The following is a 14,325-nucleotide window of genomic DNA, read 5'->3' on the forward strand; positions in this document are numbered from 1 at the left end:
TGAGCCACACACAGCGGATACTCTCAGAGCCATCCTCTCACGGCAGTTAGAGAACTGGGTAGGCAGCGGGAATGTCGCCACAGGCTTCGTGGTGACTGATGGTGGCTCCAACATCAAGGCGGCTGTCCAGCATCAGGGCTTAAAACGCCTTCCTTGCGTGGCCCACCTTCTCCACCTCATGGTTTAGGACGCATTGGGCCAGACGAAAAGCCAGGATCGTCGGTATCTAGCTGCGACCCATGAGTACCGACTTCTTCTCCAGAAGTGTTGGCACATCACGGGTCACTTCTCACACAGGAATACGGACTTGTATCGGCCGCATGAGAAACAGACACTGACAGGTGTGCCAGGGCACCGCCTGATCGGTGACGTCAGCACACACTGGAACTCCACCTGTGCCATGCTGGAGCACATGGTGGAGCAGAGAGCAGCCTTGGATGCCTTTGTCTCTGAGACAAGGGTCTTTCGGTTTGAGAACCATCTCACCCAAGAGGATTGGGTGGTCATTTCTCAGACTGTGGAGGTTCTTGGGCCCTTCAAGACCCACACAGAAATGCTCTCATCTGACACAGCGAGCATCACACTGGTCGTCCCCATGGTCCAGATGGCCCGTGAGGACCTGGCCTCGTTTCTAGTGCCAGCTCAAGGCCGTGCAGACGTTCTTCCAGTGGTGCGCGCCCTGGTTGTTAGGCTGCAGGAAGGGCTTGAGGCCCGCTTTCAGACTTTCACCCAGGATAAGGTCTACATGATGGCGACCATGTTAGACCCGCACCTTAAGGGCACAGTCGCCGAGCGGGCCGACGAGCTCTCCCAGAAGGTCGAGCGTTCCAGAGTCAGGGCGGGCCCAGTGCCGGTAGCTGAGGAGGAGGGGGGTAGAAGCAGCTCATCTGCCACTTCCACTGCTGTTGTTCATCCCCTTCCTCCCCAGCTAGGCAGTGTTTCCCACCAGATTCACGCTATGAAAAGTCCTGAGGTGACACTCATCGGGCAGGTCGTTGGCCCCTCTATGAGCGGTAGGGCACTGAGAGCGAAGACGGGCGTTGCGATGGTGAGGGACTATCTTTTGGAGCCCCTCGAGCTGCAGGAAGCGTCTCCTTTGCACTACTGGGTCATGAAGGAGGAGGTCTGGCCGGCCCTCTCCTCTGTGGCCAAGGTGTTCCTCTCATGCCCACCGACGAGCATGCAGAGCGAGTGCGTCTTTTTGCATATGGGCGACATTGTCTGCCCACATTGCAATCACCTGCAACCCTGGACAGTTGAGCAGTTGGTCTTCCTGAAGGTCAACTTGCCTGTTTGGCTCCCCGAACGTAGACTTTGAGAGTGAATGAAGTGAGCACCTACTTGTGCCTGCATCCTCTCTTGGCCCGCGCTTGGAAGGTGGTTGTAAAACGCTCCTCCACTAAAAATAGACTAGAGTCCAAAGACAGCCCAAAAACTCACTCACAAATTGATTGGCAGTGCATCCCCCCCCCTCATCCCTTCCCAAACCAAGTGAATGCTGTGTGTTCTGTGGCAGGGAAGCTGGCACCTGGGTGAGAGACCCAGAGCCAGCATGCTTGTTGTGCTTGGCCAGCTCTCCCCGTGTTGTTTGGGGCAGGGCTGGAGAGCTGGCATCTGGGTTTGCTGCAGCGAGGTCTGCAGAGCAGACCTTGAGTAGATTGTGTTTTGTGTGGCAGTGACGGCAACTGGGTTTATATTGGTTCCAGGCCTGAGGGGTTCATAGAGTAGATAGAGGGGCGTAGTGCATTTGGGTCCTATAGAGATTCTCTGGTGTGAAGTTAGGTTTGGCTTTTGGACCCCCTGGTCCAATGTTTCTTTGGCCTTGTGGGTTTTGTGTGGGACAGTGCCCTGAAGCTGAACAGCAGTTTGGGGGGCTCTCCTCAAAACCTCCTGCTCCCCAGAGCCACTTTTCCCACGACAATTACAGTAAGAAAGTGGCTCTAATTGGTTTTTTCTCACCATTGGGAGCAGTGTTCCTTTTGGGGTGCCCACAGATGGGTGCAGTCTTTTTTGGGCCAGGGGGGTTTCATGCTGTGGAGTCCCCTGAAGCAGCCCTGCAGTTTTGGGGCCTCTTCCTCAAACTCCCCTCTGGCCAGAGCCACTTTCCCCACAGCAATTATAGTGGAGGAAGTGGCTAATTGGGCTTTCCCCATCATTGTTGGCAATGGGCCTTTTAGGGAGCCCAAAGACAGGGACCCCCGGCCCAATCTTTTTGGGTCTTGGGGGTTTTGTATGGGAGAGTCCCCTGCGGGTTTCCTGCAGTTTTTGGGGCTCTCCCTCAAATCCCCTGCCCCCCAGTAGCCTCTAATTATGCCCTATGTTGCCATTGATTTCAATGGCCCATAGGGTATAATGGTGGAATAGGGGCACCCCTCTTTGGGTGCTCCTGGAATGGGACCTCCTGGCCCAATCTTTTTGGGACTTGGGGGGGGGAGGGTTGTAGGGGAGAGTCCCCTGCAGGTCCCCTGCAAATTTGGGGGCTCTCCCTCAAACCCCCTCCCCTCCAGGCAACTTCAAATATACCCTATTTGCCATTGATTTCAATGGCCCATAGGGTATAATGGGGCCATATATTCGGAAATAGCCGTGCATCTACCGTATATGTGGCTATTCCAACTATGGAATTCAGAAGTATACGGGATTCCGTATTTTTTCCCCCCGTATACTTCCGAATCCGTGTACTTCCGAATCTTTTTTTTTTTGCACATCCCTAATACCAACTGCAGCTTTTACAGGACAGGAGTGGTATTACTATTGTTATCTTTGCTCCAGTAACTCCCAAGTTCAGTTACAATAATGTGCTGTCTACGAGCCTGGCTTTGAAGACTTTTCATAAACATCAACAGGTCCAGAATATGGCAGTCATATTATTAACTGTTCTTGGCTATAGATAATGTTTTGCTAATTTCAAATCACTTAATTTGCTTCCAACTTGTTTCCAAGAAAAATTCAAAGTAACAGCAGTGACCAATGGATCCTAGACTAGAGACAGATAAGGGTATTTGTGGACCACTGGGCATAACATCCATGTACCCCTTGGTCAGTTAAGTCTTTCTGCAACTTCATCTTCCAGCAAGAAAACATGTTCAGACTCTTTCTATAACCTGTTTTAAGCTCAGTTGGTGCTGACAAGGCTAAAAAGCGAATTGAGGAAAAACAGGATTGTCCTTTCAATATTGAAAAGATCTCGTGTGATATTCTGTTTCCAGAGGCTGATGTTTGAGGTGTAAGAAGGAGTAACAGTTACTACCTTGGTTCCCTTCCAGCCCAGGCATCTGGAAATATTGTTATCACCCCAAAAGCCTTTCTGGTACTTTCAGGGCAACCTTGTATTCCCTCAGATCTCTTTTTTTGGCCCCACCAGCACTTGTGGAGTTAAAAGGAGCACAAAAACTGCACCCAGTTATTTTGGCCCTAAAAACAGACCTGCCCCCAAACAGCCAGAGACAACAGTATCCTCAGACTGCCTACTCCCATATAACGCTCCCTTCAATCTCTATCTTTATCAGAGGCCCTTCAGTTGTGAAGTTAGCCTCTTCTATGGTGACCTTCTGGTGGTGATGGCCAAATCTATGAAGTGACACAAACACCTGGCCAGGTGCTAATGCTAGTGTCTTGTAAGTAACAGTAGAAGTCTGTCTTGCTTTCTGACCACTTTGAACTTTATGCATATTTCATATTAGATGATCATTCGAAAGCGCACAAAGGAGAATGACAGAAATCCAAATAGACAGACATGCCCCACAACAGAAGAATGGCACAAAAACATGAGGCATATTTGTCATCACATTTGAATCATGCTAATGCTTTGCCACACCTCTACATTTTCTCTTGCCTGCAATGAGTCCCTGGTACCTCACCAATCTGGGAATTAGACATCAAATGAAAATGCATATTTTTCTGCATAGCACCTTTTTAAAAATACAGTGACATGCATTTTATATGTGCAATTTATAAGCCCCTTATAACATCACTGAAGATGTTAGCGTAATATATTTCCCAAGACAACACAACAGGCAGACTGCGAAATGCAGAAGCCTTCATATGATACTTGGAGCCTTCAGCAAAAGTCTGTACTGTGGGATATGTGCTGCTTTTCTTCCTCAAATTATAGCCAAAGCATAACTGCTAGATTAAGAATTCAGAACTGGAGTTAAATAAAATTATAACACAATTACCTTGATACGGCATGATTTTTCAGTACATCCTTCAGAAGTTCAGCATCAGCAAAATATATTATCCTAAGAATTGCTCTAAGGCACTTGTGTCTAACAGCAGGTCCAGCTGAAGAACTGTACACTTCATAGAGAACACCAAACAATGTTTTAATAAACGATTTAGCCAGTTCTGGATCTTCTTTCATTAACTGTGCTCGAGCATCATCTTTCTTCGATTCTGGATGTCCACCTACAAAAGAACAGATTGATTGTTGTATCTTTGAAAAAGTTAAATTGCAATTCATATTACAAACAAGCTGTACAGACATTTTCCAGACTTAGGTGCATGCAGAGAAATATTGTTCTTAAGATATCACATTCTTGGGCAACAATGCTATATGCCAAAGAAATATATTGTTTAGCTAAAATTTTGCTCTCTTTATTCCACAATGATTCTCTTTATTCCACACTGATCTAATCTCTTTGTTGCAGTTTCACACACTTTCGCATAGTATGACAATGTATTTGGCCACAACTTCACCACTTAATACAAATTAGAAGGCTACATCCAGTCTCAGCAAGCCACCAAAATATACTAGAGCTATTGAGGCTAGAATATGCAGCCTACCATGTCATAAAATGCAAAATTTGTAAAAATATATTTGTTGGCTGAATTTTAAACAGACATGCACGCAGAAAATTCAAAAGGGAAAGAGGCACCCACCCTGCACAACTGCAAAACATGCAGCCTAAAAAGTGCAATCTCTTTCCCAGCAAGACATCTGAAGCCACAAGATGTCACACAGGAAGTTGGCTTACAGTGTGACAAAAGGAAATGTAGGAAAGATTTAAAACAAAACAAAACAGATACTTACTAGTGTTAGTATTGGCTAGAGGATTAGGTTTTCTCTGAATGGCACGTGCTGTTCCAGTATCCTCATTGATCTGCTGCATAGAATTAAAGTCAATTGTATAAACACGCCCCAATGTAGACAAACTTATCTCATCTTCACCAACTTGATGAGCTGCCTGAGGACAAAAAACACAAATTAAATTAGTTTCCCTTTCTCCTGTAGTGAGTATACACACTATACCACACAGGCTAATACAAAGGTATAGACATCTGGGTCCTACAAAACCCCTTTCTTTCACTTCAGGACTATTTTAAAGTAAACAAAGAGATAGCATCTTCATGAATAGACCCCAACATAATTAATTACAAACTTTCCTAAAAGGTCCAAACTGTTTAACTCAACCATTTCACCTCCCCTTGCTTTGAAGCTTATGGCGCTCAGTCCTGAACAGCCAAACTGAACAAAAGTCCAGCAAATGTTTGGGGAGGGGCTCTGAATCAGGCCAAGTTCATGCTGAACTTTGGTTCATGAGCCAGTTTGTGCCCACCTCTAATGCTGACTAAATCTTTCTGTGAAAAGAATTAGTCTCCTGTTGGGAATATCTCCTCTCAATCCAGTGTGTGAACCAATGCATAAAAGCAGGTAGAGAGAATGGCCTACTAATAAAGGACTAGAGGTATAAACATTTACCCTAAACATAGTATTTTATTTTGTAAAAGTTTGATAGGTAAGACCAAAAGCAGACATTTAGGCCCTTGTATAGAATGGAGATGTTAGAGATAAGCTGAAGTTACTACCTCAATTATTCGGCTATCAATTCTGTTATAGGGATGCCAGAGTCCCCTGTCATCTCGCCACTGCCATATTGCACCATCTGTGTTCTGGGCATTCCCTTTCTTTAGCATAGTGTCAACAGCAAATATTCCTTCTTTAGGCAGGCATGGCATCAGCTCACTGAAAACAAGACAGTGTTGCATGTTAACTATTACTTTTGTTAACAGCCTGTTAAGCAATGGCTTCATTCTGACTGACACCTGAAAGGGACCACTGGTAAAAACCTACCAGATAAGTGAAGTAAGCTCATACAGTTCTTGAGGGCTTCTTGGAACAAGGTCTATTTGTTCCTGACAACTTCCATTTGAGGCTCCACAAAGAAGAAAGTGAAGTGTTTCTGCAATATCTTTTTTTAAAAAATATGGATTAATATTAATTTTCTGAGCATTTCATGTAAACACAGAATACTTTAGTTAAAACTGTTTCAGAAATAAGAATTGACCAGTAAAACTATAACCTTGGAACCTTATGAATATTTTTGGGATCACACACTGTATACACATTTGGCCATTTTCAGGGCCAATAAGTCAATATATCTAATGTATCCGGTAGGGGCAAAGGAGCTGGACTGTCAAGGACTAGTATTACAAACTACATCAGCATTTCTCCCTCGTACTGTGTAAGTATTTTGTTTGCAACTGCAAGTAACATGGCATAGCACAGTGAAAAGTCTGTCAAAATCCCCAAGCAACACAAGCCAGTATCTATATCTAAGCATTATTTTCTTTCACTTTTTATTTTGGGGGAAAATTCCTCTTTGTCACTGTATGCTTCCAATTAGCTCTTTACGTATTTTCAGTCTCAGTGTACAAAAAGCAGCATAGGCATTACACCACAGACTGAAATCTACAGAGTCAAGTAGCAAGTCCAAGCAATTCTTCATTATTTTGAGTTATAACCTCTCTATTAACTAAATCCCAAAGCAATAGTTTAAATCAGAACAGCTACCTGTGTAAATATTTCTGCTGAGCACAAAAGAAGCACACTATTTATTTTACCAGCCAGGCATGTGCTCATATCTGTCACTGCTTAAAGAAGCTACTCACCACATTGTGTTGCTATTTTTGCCATATACTTTAAGAAACGCTGGTGGATTGCATTACTTTAATGCTAAATAACCCCTTTAAACAAACAGAATTTGCATCGCTAACAGTATTAAAGAAAAGCTCTGCTCAAGAATTTGTTTCATATCCTATTACAATCAAGACATTATTCCCTTCCATGTATCCATGGGTTAAACTGTAAACTTAATGTCTGGTGCAGCAGCTTCATTTATTTCTTAAAAATATTTACTCTACCAATTTCCTGAGGACACTGTATAAAATTGGTATAACAGAATTCCAAGAGGAACAAAAATGAGGGCACTCACTTTGCTTCATAAGTTGAACTGCTAGTGTAGGACAGTTAGAACACATTAGGGAAAACATGCGCACTACCATGATGAACATCCCTGAGCTCAGAATTGGAGGAGTCACTACTAGGAGTTGCTGAATATTTGTGAGCAAATCCTTTGAGGCAACCTGCTGGAGCAAATTCTTTAAGAAAAGAAAGAAGGGTTAAAGATAATCCAATCAAAATAACTCTAATGGGTTTTTAAAAGAAGTAAGAAAATGTTACCTCTTCATGCTGGAAGTTGTCCACTAGACGTGCAAAACAGAGGCAAGTGCTTTCTACTGACTTTTTGTCCTAAGGAAATGGAAGATAAAAGATTAGGTTTCAATATGCAGATTTATAGCATGTCAGGAACATTTTGGAACTGTCCTGTTTGGCCTAATTAGTGGGTTCTGAATCAAATCAAGCCTAAATTCTACCTAGAAACTACAATGACTAAACAGAGGCTACTGTGTTTGGGTTACATCATGAGAAGACAAGAGTCACTGTCAAAGGCAATAATGCTAGGAAAAGCTAAAAGCAGGCAAAGAGGAAGATATGAGACTGCAAGATGTGAGCAAGGCTGTTAACAATAGGATGCTTTGGAGGTCATTAACTCAAAGGGCTGCCGTAAGTTGGAAGCAATTTGACAGCATTTAACACGCAACACAACTGGGGAATAAATTTTAAAAAATCATGTATAGCCCAACTCTTGACACCTAAACAACAATTAAAGCCCAAGCAGGTTAGACAAACCTCTGCTTCATTTTGGCTACAGAAACCACCTCTATATGAAATATCACCTCCCATACACAGCACTATCCTGTCATTGCAGGTATCTACCTCCATAGCACACATCGGACACTTTACAGATAACAAAGACCTTCAAAAGATAGTTGCAGTTGTCAAGCAGCTTCTGACCTGGTGAGTTAGCCTTTGTGTAAGCAATGGCAGAGAGTCTGCAACAAAGTGAAACTCATCAGGAGTGATGCTCTGGCAGCAGTTGGCAGCAATTGCTAATGCATTCCTCTGGGCATTTATGCTGAAAAACTCCAGATACAGCAGACAGTCCGCTAAGCCTCCCTATAATACAAAAAAAGAAAGGGGGGGGGAGCATATATGGGTTTCTGTACCAGTAAGACAATTATACAAGCTTCTAGATGTAACAGCAGCTTTGAGAAGAACTCAATAACTATGATATGTCTAAGGAACAACAAGATTAAAAATTGCCTTTTTGATTTGAAAAAATACTTACTGCCTGCAGAATAGCTTTACTATGTCTGCGCGATAACATCTCCAAGGCAGTCAGTGCCTGCTCTGCCACATCAATACACTGAATAACTTGCAGCTAGAACAAATGAAAGCAATTTTGAATGTGATGTGAAAGATGATTAGAAACTGATCTGCAATGTCAATCCTTTTCAAAAACTCTTATTATCAAATTATATTTTAGTAGCTTTCATTATTTCAAACATACTGTAGGTCCCAACCATGCTGTCACTTTATTTAATAATTTAATATTTATATTCAATTCAATATCAAAAGTATTGTACTTTTGCAGAACATTTAATAGCAAGATTTCTTTATTATTCCCCCAACACCACAAAGATATTAATAGGATAGGTTTTGATGTCCTTCTTAATCACATGCTTAGAAATGATAGCCTATTCAGGCTTCTCCAGTATTTGTAAACTGCACTTCAAGTCTTCATCAGCCTCACACACATAGTTCAACATTTGTGTTTAACGTCCCCTTAAAAATCAAATGAAGGTCACAGCAAACAAACAAACCCAGAAACAGAATCCTTTTAAACATACTGGTGGACTGATGACTCAGGAGGACTAACTAGACAGCACCCCAACATGGTGCCTATGGACACCATGGTGCCCACCAAGTGCTTTTAGAAATCAATAGGGCAAGACGGCTGTTTTGCCTGGCAAGGCTTCTTGTTGACTACTGGATATTTGAATAGCTGTGCAGATCTTTAAAAACACTGCTTTGGCAGCGGCTGCCATGCAACACTAGAATCTTCACTGTGAGACTGAAGGAAAGCTGTGGCAGCCATATTGTGGCTAGCTCCACCTCCTGCTGCAGCTGTTTTGTGGCTGCACCCACCACACTATGTCAGAATTCCAAAAGTCCCCACAGGCTCAGGAAAGATGGGGATCCCTGGTTTATAATGACAAATATATTTGACCATTTCTTATTAAGATGTATTTATAACTTTGATTTGGTGAATTGGCCATTGGTCTTGATTTTGCTGTGCTACTCATTAGACAATTGTAAATAGCACACATTGCCAGGAAAAAAAAAAGTCCGAATCTTGGTAGTACTAAGTTACAACTAGGTAGCTTTTAACTCTTGGACATCAAAATTTTCAAGACTGAATTCAAATCAAATGAAATTTCTTACGCTTCAAGTTCACTGGGTTAATTAGTTATTTTAATGACGACTGATTTCTGGTTTTGCAGGGCCTCTTGCTCATCCCATACAGTCCTTCCTGTTACTTGAAGTGGCAATAGCAACCCAAACACAAGGATGACCAAGAACTAGATCAGTTTTCTTACACCAGAGTCTGGGTACTCCTAGGTCTACTAGTATCAGCTACTTGGAGCTCTTTTAGTTTTCTTGGAATGGGAGTAAGGAATCTTTATCTCACGGGAGGGGATCAGAATTAGCTTCCCCCTCCCTTCTTTCAAAGGGTGGCAGCTCACAGAGCTGCTGCCATCTGCATTCACCTAGCTTCCAGTTCACTACTGAGCTCTAGTCAGAAGACGTGCTGATTCCTCCTTTTTTATATATCCCTTTTTTAATTTCTTTATTTCTCTTAGGCTTGGGATGGTGCAAAGGTGATGTTCACTTCACTTTAAATGGTGTGTAAGATCAAAAGCTTTTAAGGTCACACCACACTACTGTTCCTTTGTCAACTTTTTCCTAGACAATCATATCAGTAAAGTACTTTAGATTATTTAGATCATTAGTTTATTAATATGCAATATTTTGTTCCATCTGAATTTCACATGTAATTTATGTTCTTTATATGACTTTATTTATTTTGTAATGCTTTAACTAGTTAATAAAAATCTTCTGAAACTTAAAAAAGAAATGCTGATTGGTTGCTGGAAACCAGTAGTTCCACCTTAGTAATCTAACTGGTAAAGTAACACCAAGGAGGCACAAGCCTAATGCATTTGTCATAGTGTTATGGGCTCCAGCCAGGAGCTCCATAGGTTCTCAGAAATTCTAATGAAACAATACAAGAGAGCCAGGTTTACTTACAGGATTTTTAAAATAACACATTGAAGTTGCAGAAGATGCAGGTTAAGCTTCCATCAGCTGGGCCTCTAGCATGCACACACACAGCAAAGCGTGCCAGAATCCAAGACCACAGCTATAACTAAAACATGTCTTATACCCCAAATGCTGGCTATGAATCAAATAATCATTAATTAAGCTATCCCAAACACTTAGATGAGCTAGGACAACTTGCAGTGGGGGCTTTGAAGATAAGCTCTGCTAACAAGCACGAGAGAGAGAAAGTTCCCTTGCGAGTGGCTAACACTGTCCTCTCATAAGACTCAGGGCAACTAAGCACCAGCATGTAACAAAGATGGAGTCACCCAGGCCATACACATAGTTATTTCCAATATAAAATACTGATTTCACTTTTTTCCAATGGAAAGGATTTCAGAACAGAGACACTGATGCTACTCTGCATTCATGGTAGTTTTTAAATAAATACTAGAAATTAATGCTGTGACACATGTTGTGTTGTTTTCAATTTCTTGGAAAGCTCAGAATTTCTCCAAGACCTACTTACACCTGTTCAGTTGATCTCTATCAATAAGATATTAACCAATAAGGAGATTTCTTGCCAATCCCCAAGTCCAATCAAGGGGTAAGATTGCTTAAAATTTAGGCTAGAGCCTTTTGTAGGCCCACAGAATCAACCACCCTTGTCTTGAGATCATATGCTGTTACAGGTCTTATGCTGTCAATACAGACATTTTATTAACTTGCTTTTGAAATGCAGCTGATCTGTTTCTCACCTCCTATAGCATTAGTTACCATCTAGTGGGCACATTTGTGGAGCCAACTCAGGAACAGTAGAACTAAACAATGCCTTAACTGATATTATAAGAATATTATAATAAATCATATCAGACAGTTTTAATAATTATTATATTAACTGTTGGTTTATTATTGAATTGTTCATATTTTATCATGTTACCTGCCCTGAGCCTGCAGAAATAAAATTAAAAATATTTTAGAACTCAAGAACAGAAGCCACTACAGCTTGCCACATGTGTTTTGAAAAGGGACTGCCATGAGAATTATGACTGATGGAGATGGGGAGGATCAGAGGTTCTTGAATTATTAAAAAGAGGGTCATGATAAAATTCGAGAACTGCTGTTCTAGACTGGACCTGAATTGGAAGCTTTTGGGGAAAACTGTTGCCCTCCCAAAAAGAAATAATAATTCAGGCAGCAGAGCTTAACTCCCAGTAAAACAGTATATATTACCCAACTAGCAGAATGAGAAAGACTATTTCTGCAGGCCTTCAACTGCAACCCATATTTTATGTTAATATAGCAAGACTTACCTTTTCCAAAAAAACAGGAATTGCATCTACCACAACAGCAGATGACCTGGGAAGTGCTTCCATCATATAGGTTAAGGCTCGACAAGCGTGATTCATCTAAAGGAAGACAATTACTATTACTATGCTGCATATGCACACTGCTAAGGATCACTTGTAAGGATTTACCTGCAGGTGCATTACATAAGTTTGCCCAAAATACTTACAATGTCAAAGTTGTGTTCCATCTGCAGCAGCGTTATCTATAAACAATAGAAGATAAATAGTTATCAGAACTGATTGTTTCACATTCTAGTTTTATCAACACACAAGGACAGCATACTTCAGTCACTGTTAAATACAGAGACTGACTTTCCAAAGTTTCAAACATAACAACTATCAATGTTTTCAATTGAAAAGATTTCTCATTGGACAGTCTGTGCTAGACCTGCCTAAAGACATTAGCCAAATGATCAAACAGGTGAAACTAAATCCCACTTATCTTGTTAGGCTGATGACAGAATTTATATACAGTTTCAGAGGGTGAACGATTTTGGTCTGCTGCAGAAGAGATAAATTAAAGTCCAATAGTATCTTACAGACCAACAAGATTTTTAGGGTCTTAGCTTTCGAGAGTCAAAGCTCTCCTTGTCAGATCTGACAAATGAACCTTTGACTCGCTAAAGCTTATATCCCAACAGTTGAGTCTCAAAGGTGCTACTGGACTCAAATCCAGCACTTGTATACAGCTGGATTCTGAGAACATCAGAGAAACCCTGAAGGCATTCATGGGGCTAATGGAATGGAAGGAATAGTGCTATGCAAGTCCTTGTTACCTCCTGTGTATCTCATCCAGATTGACATGCATGAGACTGTTTAATTACATTATTTTGTTTGGAAATTTCTGTATCCTGCTTTGGACCCCTGTAGAGAAAAGATACATATAAATCCTTATATAAAATGCAAGACATTGGGAATGACACACTGGATTCAATTTCCCTCTTGCACTCTCCACTTTCAGAATCTTACAATTTCTGCTAAGAGAATGCCTGGCTGCAATGCAGACCAGATGCTTACAAGATACTGAAGCTGAATAATGGCAAACCTTGCATGTTTGCAAGGATCTGGCTTCCTTGGTCTCTGGAACTACAGCCTTGGACTGATCTCCTAAAATCCATTATTACATCTCATCTTCAAGCTGCACTTGTGCCTAAGAGCCTCAGTGAACTCATCTGTTGTTGACATCTTTATGACCTAAAACATCTTCATAATCTCAAACCTGGATTAGTAAAGTGTGCCCTCAATGGCTTGAGAAGCAAGCAAACAATTTCCATGTGGAGCAACATCTTAATGGGCTTTCAGGAGCCTTTATTTTAGAAGGCAGAAACAGCTTTTGCTTCCAGTGCTGGCAAAAATTCATGAAATCCAATGGGTTGGACCATGTAAATGAAAAGCTACTTTCCCCCCTTTCCCAAAAAATTCTACTGCAGTCAACATTCACACCAACATCAAACATAAGAACATTCCAATGGCTAGTACATTTAGCTGCTTTACAGAAGCATGTGGAAAAAGAGTGACTTGCCCACAACCAGTTATACAGAGCAATTCTGTGTACAGATGCTCCAATCTAAACCCATTGATTTCACTGGGTTAGACCAGAGCAAAAATGCATAGGATTGCATATAGCTGAGCAAATGTTTAAATCTAGGTATTCTCAGACCCACTATTCTGTCCATTTCACTGGCTCTCAAAATGGTTAGAGGAGATGCAAACTTGATCCTTGGTTATCTGAAATATTGCCAGTAAAATTTTTTCCCAAACTTTATGCCCTACCTCTAGGGCCCCTTAGTGGCAAAAAACGTTATGCCCTACCTCTAGGGCCCCTTAGTGGCAAAAAAATTGTATTTGCATCACAAAACCACAAAAAGTTGCTAAACAAACACACTATCAGATGAGATGACAAAGTCATTAAAAGTCATATACAACTGAATAAAAAGAACAGAGACCAACATCACAAACAGGTTCCCAATTCTCAAATGTCTTACTGATTTTCTAAAAAATTTAAATTGAACACATTTTGAATCACCAACTTCCTCTTTTAGTTATAATTAGTTTTTCCTAATGAAGAAACAACATCCTATATTTTGCCTCAACTACAATTCTAAACTCTCAGGGACATAACTGGTGTCCAAGAATTTTTTTAAATTTAGTATTGGGCATGTGCACACTCACAAAAAAAATCGTATTTTTCAGGTACAAGATAGCAAACCCAAAAAATATCTGTGTACACAGATATTCCTGAATTCCAATATTAGTATTGTATTGGGAATTGGGAAATAATTGGCATTGCAAAAATATTTGGCTAGGAGGGCTAAAATGGCTTCCTCCCATTCAAACTGATCAGCGCAGTAGTCTACCTGTCAGTTGATTGGTTTTGAGAGGAAGACTGAGAGAAGGCATGTCTAAATGCCTTGCCTTCCATCCCTGAGCTGCTCCAGCATGGTGGGTTTCTGTCCACTCCCCTTGGGA

General features: G+C 41.4%; 1 protein-coding gene across 7 annotated transcripts in view; it reads right to left on the minus strand.

The window, feature by feature from the left end:
* The window catches only part of TRIP12 (thyroid hormone receptor interactor 12), a 112,327-nt gene that overhangs the window by 31,189 nt on the left and 66,813 nt on the right, over nt 1-14,325 (minus strand). For all 7 annotated transcript variants that reach the window (XM_060242272.1, XM_060242270.1, XM_060242269.1 and 4 more), the window contains 10 exons: nt 12,024-12,059; nt 11,821-11,916; nt 8,472-8,564; nt 8,138-8,299; nt 7,463-7,531; nt 7,215-7,380; nt 6,074-6,191; nt 5,809-5,965; nt 5,033-5,186; nt 4,179-4,407 (listed from right to left, as the gene is read on the minus strand). In XM_060242272.1, the coding sequence (XP_060098255.1) occupies nt 4,179-4,407; nt 5,033-5,186; nt 5,809-5,965; nt 6,074-6,191; nt 7,215-7,380; nt 7,463-7,531; nt 8,138-8,299; nt 8,472-8,564; nt 11,821-11,916; nt 12,024-12,059 (1,280 nt within the window). The remainder of the gene's footprint in view (nt 1-4,178; nt 4,408-5,032; nt 5,187-5,808; nt 5,966-6,073; nt 6,192-7,214; nt 7,381-7,462; nt 7,532-8,137; nt 8,300-8,471; nt 8,565-11,820; nt 11,917-12,023; nt 12,060-14,325) is intronic.

The sequence above is a fragment of the Heteronotia binoei genome, chromosome 6, assembly GCF_032191835.1.
Source record: "Heteronotia binoei isolate CCM8104 ecotype False Entrance Well chromosome 6, APGP_CSIRO_Hbin_v1, whole genome shotgun sequence".
Lineage (NCBI taxonomy): Eukaryota > Metazoa > Chordata > Lepidosauria > Squamata > Gekkonidae > Heteronotia > Heteronotia binoei.